This window comes from Mastigoproctus giganteus, chromosome 2 (assembly GCF_048544385.1).
Source record: "Mastigoproctus giganteus isolate SK-2022 chromosome 2, ASM4854438v1, whole genome shotgun sequence".
NCBI lineage: Eukaryota > Metazoa > Arthropoda > Arachnida > Uropygi > Thelyphonidae > Mastigoproctus > Mastigoproctus giganteus.
The window spans coordinates 213,860,885-213,872,264 of NC_143576.1; the positions used below are offsets into that span (position 1 = coordinate 213,860,885).

General features: G+C 38.3%; 1 protein-coding gene across 1 annotated transcript; it reads left to right on the plus strand.

Annotated features, from left to right (window-relative positions):
- LOC150090064 (peptidoglycan recognition protein 1-like) lies at window positions 1–11,118 on the plus strand. The gene is made up of 5 exons (XM_090389734.1): window positions 1–110; window positions 9,425–9,542; window positions 9,961–10,146; window positions 10,287–10,492; window positions 10,605–11,118. The coding sequence occupies exons 2-5, from the start codon at window positions 9,437–9,439 to the stop codon at window positions 10,809–10,811; spliced, it is 705 nt and encodes a 234-aa protein (XP_090245860.1). The 5' UTR covers window positions 1–110; window positions 9,425–9,436; the 3' UTR covers window positions 10,812–11,118.
- The last annotated feature ends 262 nt before the right edge of the window (window positions 11,119–11,380 follow it).

Consider the following 11,380-nt stretch of genomic DNA (forward strand, 5'->3'; position numbering starts at 1 on the left):
GCAGTCTTAACGAGAACGGTCCAGAGGTCATCCGCGTTAGACAGCGAGTATTAGCATTCAACCGGTTTTAACGCGAGCTGCTATGGAGCTAGAAACGTCCACAATTTAAGGTAGGTGTGTTGCTTTCTGTGAAAATACTATTATAAGCATAGATGTAGTGGTAAAACCTGACCGGGAGGGACTTTCAAATCAGCAGCTATAAAAAAAAATAATAATAAATATAAAATCATGCAAGTTTAGTCTAAGAGTCTCTTTGTGATTAAATCAACTGTAAACTATTGCTTGGATCAGTAAAACCTTGTTTATAGGTTTTTGTTTATCTATCTAAGACCGATTCCAGACTTTGGCAAACGTCTTTTGTCTTAATTTATATGGGGAATGTTTCTTTCCCCCACCCAACCAATCAGAACAGCAAACTATTGACAGGGGAACAACATTCCTCTGATAAGGGCATCTGTATCCATCGTTATCTATAATATATGTGAAATATAATGAAGTACACTAAGTTGCATACTGTTCCTTCTTCTCCTCTCGCAGATGTCTGGTTAAAAATTGCTTTATTATTGGATAGATTCGATTAATATAATTAGATATATTTTAATAAATCGGTGTTTGGAGAAGGAACTTAAAATTCCTTGTGACACAGATCTACTTGTCAACAGGGGTCACTGCTCGAATTTTGGGGGGGGAAATGCGTGCATTCAAGGCCAAAAGAAAGGAGCTTGACCTGTAACATTTGAGACGAAGAATATACAAACAAAAACTCGTTTGAAGTAACCTTGGAAGGTTGAAATGTGTTTGAACACAGAGAGTGCAGTTGCTGTTTCATAATTACTTTCGTTTCGGATAGACTTTTAACACTCGTAGTATTCGATAAATAAACCTCAAATTGAACATGAATTCAGTTTTGATAATTTAAGAGATCTCATTTAAATTTTTTTTCGTAATTAAATTTATTTAAAACCATCTAGTAAATACTCCTATAACAGGCTAAAAATAACATGGCATTCAGCGCATGACATTAACTGTATTGTGACGTCATGCTGTTTTTATGGAACATTTCTGATTTATGTAGAAAAACGCATTTTACCACAGCGAAATGGCACCACAGTTTTTTATTTGTTTTTAGGATTTACAATGATTTCTTATAATAGGATGAAGGCGATGCATGCCTAACTATATGTAAATGATACACAAAGATAACTATGCTCTTATCCGGTAACTAGGTTGCGGATTTAGAAGAAACATTGGAAACAAGGTTTCTTAGCGTCGATCTGGTTACATTTTCACCTAATAGAATAAAAATTTAACCTAAATTTTTGTCCTTAAACTTATGGTTGGACTCTACTAACTGGAATGATAACTATATGTTGTGTGGTACCAATGAATTATGGGAACTGTTTAAGGGATTTATTCCCGAAGACACTAACACAGTCATTCCAATGCAGAAATAGTACAGAAGAAAGATAAAATCTTATCTTTAATTCAGTAATAATAAAGAACATGTAACAGTCACTGATTATTGTGTGACACTTGTGACGAAACCACTAACCATAGTAATTGGATTCCCTCAGGGACCGACGCTGGACTCAATCCCAAATCTTGTTTCTAATTTTCCTTAATAAGTTTAATGAGGGAATACGGGGTAAAAATATCAGTTTGGGGATGATTTCAAGACTCAGAGTATGGCCGACCACAACCAGATTGTGGTGCTTCAAAATCACGAGGACCAGTTAAATATGGTCTGATAAATTCCAAATAAGGTAACTAAATATATGGTTCAGCACCTAAGGAAGGAAAATCCAGGAGTAACTTAGGGGTGAGCTAAAGGTGGTTCAGTGCAAATAAGATTTAGATGTTACTGTACTATCAACCATGTAGTTTACCATACTTGCGTGCTATTAATGATTCATTGTGTCTTTGCAAGTAGGGAACAGGATGCGATTGTCGGTCTACATAAGATGATGGTGACACCCCATCATTTAGCCATTCTAATACTACTAATAATACCGTTTTGTTTTCGGCTGAAAGTTACGAGACATTAAACGCATGGTTGCCGTTTTCTGATTCATGGACTACAGCTAGAACAACACGCAACCTTTCTGGCTACTGCTTTCAGTCAGTGTTCTTTGTACAGTGAACCAAATATCAAATAAGTTAAAGTATTGCTTCACTTTCAACTTTCCATTGTGGAAATACAACACAATGTATAATGTTTATTCTTAGAATTTATAATTTCCTATAATAAGATGAAAATGACATATGCCCACCCACACGCTAATAAAATTTCTAAAGCTAACCATTTTCTGATTCATGGAGTACAGCTAGAGCAACACGCAATCTTTCTGGCTACCGCTTTCAGTCAGTGTTCTTTGTACACTGGTATGCAAAACTTAAGGACCAACAGTATTTCTAAAGGTTACAACTACAAAATCTTTACTTAAGGTACTCTTTACTGATGAGAGTATATTCAGTCTCAGCAGCGATTCTGGACGTCAGCTAATCTGGCGAGAGGTTGGAACACGGGATCATCCCGCAGACATCACTGAAAGGGGTCGATATGGCGGTCGAGGTGTTCTCGCCTGAGGAGGCATTATCTTGGATGGACGTACACAACTACAGATACTGTAAGGCGGTACTGTAACCGGATCACGCTACTGCACTGAGGTAATCCTTCCCCATGAGCGTCTGTTCCGAGACGCCATTGACCCCGAGTTCGTGTTTATGGATGATAACGCCACACCCCATCGCCCTGCATCTGTTGATATGCTTTTGGAGAGGGAGGAAATTGTTAGTATGGATTGGCTTGCCCATTCCCTCCGATCTAAATCCTATCGAACACATATGGGACGCTCTTGGGGAGACGCCTAGCGGCACGTCCTCACCCACTAGAAAATGTTCACCAACTGCAGATGGCGCTGACAGAGTAATGGACGATGTTACCGCAAGAATTTATCAACAACATTGTTCTAAGTATGGACAGGCGGTGCAAAGCATGCAATCGACATTAGGGGGTGGCCACATCTTCTACTGAGGACCACCTCTTCCCTTTGTTCCATTTTTGGCAGTGATGCATCTGGATCATGACAACTAGTGCTATGTTGCCATTTTTGAGTAAAGTCCCACTGTACCGTTTTGTTTCCGTTGTTGTGGTCGGTGTTGTTTTCTTCATCATTTATGTACCTCATGAAGTTCCTTTGGTATGCTTTTCCCGTATCCAGGCCACTCCTATGAGAAGCTACAGATGAAAACCTGACTGGTCCTTAAATTTTGCACACTAGTATACAGTGAACCAAATATCAAATAAGTGAAAGTATTACTTCACTTTCGACTTTCCATTGTGGATGTGATGCTATTTTAATGTTTGAGTTCCGTGAAATCATTTTGGTTCCGGGAAACTTCCGTGTTAAGCCGGAAATTCTTACCCTTCTATGATGATAATGATGCTTTCCGGTGGAATGGATACATCGCTAGATCCCTGATGGAACTGCTCCAAATACAGAAGCATTTCATTGGAAAAAAAAAGTGAATGTAAGGAATGTAGAGGAAAAACAAAACACTAATTATACCATAGACCTGTATGTAGTTAATGAATGCACCCACCATATAATTAACGGTTTCATTTCCACTGTAGTCTTGAAAAAATAATCACGTTTGTTTCAGTAGCGAATCTACTTTTGAATTTTTAAGGAAGTTTTACAGCAAAGATTTAAGTGTGAGCAATATTCTTCCGTTGAGCTTCTTAGAAAGCCAATAAATTAAAAACAGAAATAATCTCAGAGATTACGGTCTACCTTTAGATTCAATGGACTATTCAAGCAACTTCTACAATCTCTATCACATGTCCGTCTCCGGTTAAGCCAGTAATTTTTTGAGTTCAGCTATACCTGACCATAGTATCGATAAGACAACTACAGGGGGATATTCAGGGATATTCATGTGTTGTTGTGGCGGATCCCAGGGTTTCCCCCATAAGCCGCTATTGTACTTCTTGTGTTGAAGCTTATGCCAAAACCGGCCAATTGTATGTAGTGTGTTGGTCGTGTAAGTGTTATGATGTGTTCTGTTGTTATGTTATCGGCCGGTGCCTGGCTCTTAGCAGGTAAGAAGCAGTAACACCTGGTCACTACGTCTCACCCCCCATCCCCGCCACGTGGAGGCGGCCAGGATCAATTATCTCCTGCTGGGCAAGCCCAGGGCATAACACCTGAGAGTGCCCGAAAAAGAGAGTGAAGTGGAAAAGAGGAATACAGAGGGAGAAGTTTAGGATCTGGGGAGGTAAATGGATAGAATAGAGGAGAATCAACAGAGGGACTCTCCAATAGTTAGAAGTGAGAAGAAGTTAAGCAAGAATAAAGTAGGAAGAAGTGGAGAAGTGGACTAACTTCTCTAACCATGGAGACCTATCTCATGGAAAATCCCATCCTAGGAACTAGGATCAGTAAAACATCTTAATTACAGTTTGCCTCTTCCTTATACAGAAAAAACCTATTCTGCAGAAAACAGTTTCACATCAAGAACAAGTCTATTATAAAATCCAGGAAAGTATAGTGTACCACTTTATGATACTAATCAGTTGCAAATATAGAATCCAATCAAAAATGAGAGATATTTCTTTCCTAATCCAATAAAGGATCCAAGAACTCGCAGGAACAGTAAAACTAGGACCTAATTTCGGTTCTTCTTTTAAATGCACGAGAAGCAAACACATTCATAGCATTAAAAGCTGTCTGAGACTCAACCAGAATTTTATTGTTGCTGGAGTCCAAGTTAGGAACTACACTAAGTAGGTCACGTCGAAGATCGTTATAATAATGACATTGATGAAGAATATGGTTAACAGTTTCTTCCTGGCCACACAAACAAGATGTTGTTGGTGAAAGTCCCAGTTTGTGAAGTTTACTATTTATACTTCCGTGGCCAGTTAATATAAACATACCATATAAGCCCGGCGAAAACCACTTTAACTCCTCCTTTTTAATTTCACTTGCTACAGGCAGAAAGTCCCTTGTGACTGCACCAATATCAGATGAAGACCACTCTTGCTGCCATTTTGCAATAAAAATTTGCCTTAATCTTGTCTTCTCAGTCTTAATGGGAGCACTTAGATCTAATTGGATGTTATCATAGGTCAACGGTATTTTCTTCAAAAGGTGATACTTAAGGTAGCGGTACTGAACTTCAAAATGGACAGGTAGTTTCCCAAGCAAAACCTGAAGAGCCATGGTGGAGGTAGTTCGACAAGCTCTTGACATGGTCAGGAGGGCAGCCCTCTGTGCTTGTAACAGTTGCTTTACTACAGCAACTTTATTAGCTCTAAAGCCCCATGCACCCGCTCCATAAGAAATTATCGACAAAAACACACAATTATAGTGAAGTCGTAAGGTTTGGCCTCTAAGACCCCAGTCTTGTCTTGTTATCTGTTTAATTCGGCTCAGGAACAATTTAGCCTTTTCTTTCACATACTGAACATGTGGTAGGAAACTGAGAGCATCATCAATATAAATGCCTAGGTATTTGGTCTTCGATAAGTACTTAATGGATTGTTCCCTATATTTAATAACTGGAGGTCTTCCATGGTTAAGCTTTCCCTTAAGCAACATCTGAGACGTTTTTGCAATAGAAACCTGCAATTTATGTGTTGAAGACCAGTTGGAGAGTTCTAACAGCACAGCATTTGCTGATTCTTCAAGGCTTTTCCTAGAATTACCCTGGATTAATATTGTAAGATAAGATAACTACAAATATCTGTGCGATTTTGCATATTATTTCTCCGGTGGTTGGAAAATTTCTCACTTCATGACCTTGCCTTGCCTTTAAAATTTCCCGCTATTGACCTTTTATTCGCCAAATAAGCGCAGAAGGAAATGATTCATTTAATGATGAATGTTATTTGTGTTATGTTTAGCGATGCCTTAAGGCACCTGTGCCTTTCCTTTGTCCTTTCTAAATGTCATGTCTCCTTGGTAAACGAGGTGAATCTCTGGGATTCCCTCATTCAAAAAACCAGTTTCTTATTTGCATCCATCACAAACAATCAAAGCTTTTTAATCCTTCGGGTGATTATTTAGTACGCAAGAACGAATTATAGGATTAAAGACTGGGGCTCATATAAATTGTATTTTGTTGATATGCTGGTTTGCCAAAATTTCCTGGATTGCTTCTAGCGATTATTTTTAAATTTATAAAACAATTTATATCTTATAAATGTACGTAAAAATTGTGAAATCATTTTTAAATGGAAATAAAATAGAAACAAATTTGTTTAATGTCCCCTTAGTATATATTTTAAAGAGCTCATGGTTTCAACTCAACTTTTGGACAATGATGTACTAATCCAACCATTACGTCTCCTTACATAAACAAAATGCTTATTAAGATCTAACAAGCTGTACACCACTATACTTCGAAACGAAAAGCAAGTTTTCTAGACCGATCACTGAACGCCGTTTGGCAAAATAAGAGTCAACGATGCCTTCGGGACTTCCATAATTGGGTAAGTAGGTTTAATGTGTAAATGCAAGTTCCATAAAGCGAACCCAGTTGGCGATAAGGTAACTCAAACAGCATTCAAATACTATGGTCAACAATCACTTAGCCCTATAAGATAACTTTCCAATAAAAAGAGTATAAACTGCTATTTGGCATCTCGAAGTGACTCCATTTCTCCAGTTAATACCCTGCTTTGTTCACGCGTGCCATGGAATAAGAAATGTGTTGCAAGCAAAAATTATTATCGCTACAGCTGTTCGCGTTTATCTACATGTGTATAGACGATCTTATCTAGCACGCAAGGTTTATTACTGACTGTTCAAGATTACCTAACACTAGTTCCTTCCCCTTCGCTCCCTTGTTTGCCTCTAAACATATATATAGAAGTCTACACGTTGTGATGTAACTGGAGATACTAAAACATGATGATATCCGCTTATTCGTTTAAAAGATATTCTTTAATAGAAAGAAGTACAGTACTTTCGTTTTTTTAATTGAAAACGATTGGTACCGGGGAATTGCAGATGATAAAGACTTGTTGATGATATTACCAACGTGTAGTTCGTTGAACGGAAGCTGGAACAAAATATGTCAGAAATATAAGAGCACAGTTTGGCTATCGGGTAAAAAAAGAGTGTCTGGATTGACCATTTTGATCATTTACGTCCTTGTGGAGTACATTATTTGCGTTACCACAAGAGGCATTTTTTTTTTAAAGTGGAAAGGAACCTTGAGATAAGCAGTGCACTTATGAGGGTTAGCACCAATGTTGCTTATCATTTCGAAAAAAAAATTGTCACTGCTCAACAAGATCTGTACAAATATTATGTCTGACTGAGAGCGAACCAGGGCTTGTGCGAGGCTGTTCAAATAAGTTGGGAGGTTATTTGGCAATGTGGCATCATTTTTTCGTGTCTTTAATGAAAGTTTTGTTCAAATACTCTAAATAAGGGGGTGATCAGTAAGCATTTATCCTAGCCTAGAAATATTTTAGTTCAGGATTTGATATTATTTATAAATATTTCGCATTACTAAGTCTTATAAGTTAATGTATATTTATTTTAAAAATTTGTTTTTCTGCATCCATTGGTTACTGAACTAGAGCCGTGAATACAGTGAAAGGTGGTATGCTGGAGAAGGTTGAGGTCCAATCGGTTATGAAATTTCTTCATTTGCAAAGAAGCAACATAAATCCATGAGGAGATGAAAGCTGTATATGGGGAGGATTATCTATCATACGAGAATGAGAAAAATTGGAAAAGATATTTCAGATGTCGGCTAAGCCCCATCTCATCCAAGACCTTGCCATTATGGTGAAGTGGAACAGCTAGTCCGTGAAGACAGACGTGTTACTATAAATTTTATAGAAAATGAAGTGAACAATTGCCATGGGTCTGTTTGCACCGTAATGCATGACTTTCTGCAGTTTTTTCTCCATCCATTTTAAGGAATACTCCACAAGAGTGTTCCTTAAAATTGATGGAGCTTTGTATTAGGTATTAGGTATGTTGAGGGTCTGACGGCTCCTGGGATTTCGCCCATCTCCGCGTATGTTCTATGTATCGGACAAGCCAGGGATTTAAAAGTGTGTGGAGTATGTACTATGTTGTGTCCATTGTTCGTCCGGCCAGTTAGCCGCTAGGCCCCTGATGGAGCTTTGTAGATAGAGTTTTGATTGTTTTTTACCGAACTGTGATGATGATCCAGAAACAAAACAGAGAAGTAAACAATGGAAACACTAATCATCGCCAACCCCCCCCCCCAAAAAAGCCGAGGTCCAATTGTCTTCCAGCAAGGTCATGTTGACAGTCTTCTGGCACTCTAGAGGTATCAACCTTACAGAATACCTCCCAAAAAGCAACAGCATCACTAATATCACAGAAACCTCCTGGGGAAAGTCAAGAGAGATTTGATTTGAGATGCGGAAGCTATCGAAAGGTGTCTGCCTCCTGGCTGAAAATGCTTCTGCTCACAAGGCTGCTCTCATAGTCGACTTTACCATCAGAAGTGGCTTTGAAAATTTGCAACACCAACCTTATTCTCTCGATCTCTCACCTTCAGACAGACTCATGAGGAGATAAGTAATTAAGTGGAAGACTAGTTTTCTACTTGAAGTGAGGAGTTCTATTCAAGAGACCTGAAAGAACTTATCCTCAAATGGGAAAAATGCGTAGCTCTAGAAAGAAGCTAACGTAGAGAAGGATGAAATTGCCAGCCAAGTTTCAAATCTCTAAATCAAGTATTTCTGTGTGTGGGTAAATTGACTTATTGACTGCCTCTCGTATAGATCTGTTTATAATCTGGACAGCCATAGGAAAAAGAGGGAACTGCAATTGTTTATAACAGCCAAACACTGGTAATTAACCACGCATTTTGTGGGACGTTGTAGAGACTCAAACCTGCAAAATGCTGAATTCTCTTCCTTCACGATGGATAGAGGAGTGGAATCGGACGATATAACTGATTTTTTGTGAGATTTTCAATATGCATTATATGAATTATCCGTATGATTATATTTTCTGTATGTTTGAATAGAAATCTCTTTTTACGGTCAGTAAATGATGTCATCACCTGTTGACTTTCTGACATTAAAATATTTTAGCGCGGTTGAAGATAAATAATAAACTAAATGACCTGATTTAATATCCTGATAAGACCGTGTAAGGCGCGCTTAGTTGATCATAAAATAAACTTAATGGGCCTCATAAACGCTTTACTCTTGAAACACCTGTTGGAAACTAGTGTGCTTGCGAACTTATAATCAGTCGGATTTCGGTGTATATGTTCTTTCTCTGTTTATCGATGTTAATTTTAAGATATATCTGTATATGTAAATAACAGCATTTGTTGTTTCTTTATAAAAAGAGGAGTGTTATCTATTGGCGTGTTGCTGTTTTTGGGATCGTTGAAATAACTAAATTTTACATTTCAGATACACTCAAACATGGCTGTGTCCAAAACTCTGCTCTTTGCTATCACGACAGCTGCGTGTGTTGTCCTGACAGGATCTAAACGTTACAACGGTTGTGATCCAAACCCGACAAGTTACGGTAAGTGGCATAGTCCAGTTTCTTACATGACAATAAATGTTAGAATAAGTTAATGTGATGTTCTTGGGGACTAACTTATTGGTCCTTTTTTTTTTTACCAGAAAGTCTTTCAGGGAATGGCACACCTACATTTTCTGGGGGGACGAACAATTTGTAGGAACCAGCTTAGAACCGATCTGCCCATGTTAAAGCCTGGAGGCTCAGGGACATGGTCCCGAAATTGGCAGACTGTGACAGCTGCTTAAAATGTCACCTAAATCAAATACACCTCGAAGTACATATATAGTTCCAGTATTATAATTTTCAAGATTGTTTTACCCAATACTACATCTTAATGATCCGTGCATGTGTCATAGAACTGTAACAACCACGGTAAATAAACTGAAGATTCTAATTGAGTTTTTAACATTCCCTGCAGAATGTAGTAAAGTAAAGATCGTTGAAAGAAAAGAATGGGGAGGACGGCCAGCCAAAGGATTTGACCCTCTACCAGTTCCTGTTGAACATGTATTCATCCACCACACGGCAGGGAAAAGGTGTTCCGATAAAGCAACGTGCAGCGAAATCATGCGACAGATGCAGAATTTCCAGATGAACATTTGGGGTTAGTATCGTTACTTTCTAAATATAATAATACCAATTGCGCAGAATTCCATTACATATTGAACGCAAAGAACAATTTAGTTATGTTTTGAGAGATTTTATTTCGTCCATAACGCTCAGTCTGTCTGGTTTCTTTTACAGCATGGTGGGACCTTTCATACAATTTTGTGATCGGAAATGATGGCCGTGTCTATCGAGTTCGAGGATGGGACCGTGTGGGTGCCCACACTCACAAATACAACAACATATCTATAGCCCTAGCATTCATGGGTAATTTTCAGTCTCAGACTCCAAGCAGGATAATGTTAAATGCTGCTAAGGACACGATCAGATGTGGAGTAAAATTGGTAAGTGGTACACCGACATTGAAATCAAATTTGTATCGAGAGATTTCCGCGTTGCTGTATGATTATTTCTGGTGTCAAAGTCATTTGTGAAGTTCTGTTTTGATTCCCACAGGGCTACATTAGGAAGGATTACAAACTACATGGGCACCGGGATGCTAGCTGTACTCTTTCACCCGGCGATGTTCTATACGAGATCATAAAGCAGTGGCCACACTATGCTGGAAGAGGCGAATATTATACTTGTAAAGATGTCGAAGCCGTTACAACGCCTTCGAGTCAACTGGAATCGACATCAAAAAACAACTCTCTTATTAATTGATTAGATCTGTATAAATGTATGATAAGCTAAGCTCTTGGGCCCTTCGGAGAAAGCTACAGCTAATCATAAAAGGCTAATTGAGAACTCTGCTAGTCTTCTCAGAAACTATTGACCAAATTTCCGGTATATACGCTCTTTGTACAGTCGTTTGCGTATGTTAAAATGTCAAACATTTTTTACTACCATGTATATAAAGTTTGTTTACGTGCTTTTCAGTGTTGTCAGGACCAAGTTATTGATCACACAGTACGTTTAGGTCAAATTACGTTTAGCGAAATGAATAAAAATGACTTCGAGTAGCCGATAATTTATTAAATCTTTGATGAATATATTGTACAGAGCACCACCAGGTAGAAAATCCACGAAAAGGTTAGTACCTCCATAAAAATTCTTTAACATACGTTATATTATACAAACATAATGAACATACATCAGAATATAGCTCATAAGAGATGTTGACAATGTCCTTTGCCAATATCCAGACACACTTGGACATCCCACTCCCGCCCGATTGTGGAAAACCAGCAGCTTGATCTGTAAGCTCTCCTGACGAAAATCTTACTTTTAGA

Coding starts and splice junctions, on each gene's coding strand:
- LOC150090064 (XM_090389734.1), top strand. CDS start 9,437: ATGGCTGTGTCCAAAACTCTGCTCTTTGCTATCACGACAGCTGCGTGT. Junction 10,147..10,286: donor TTTCCAGATGAACATTTGGG/GTTAGTATCGTT, acceptor TTTCTTTTACAG/CATGGTGGGACCTTTCATAC. Junction 10,493..10,604: donor TCAGATGTGGAGTAAAATTG/GTAAGTGGTACA, acceptor TGATTCCCACAG/GGCTACATTAGGAAGGATTA.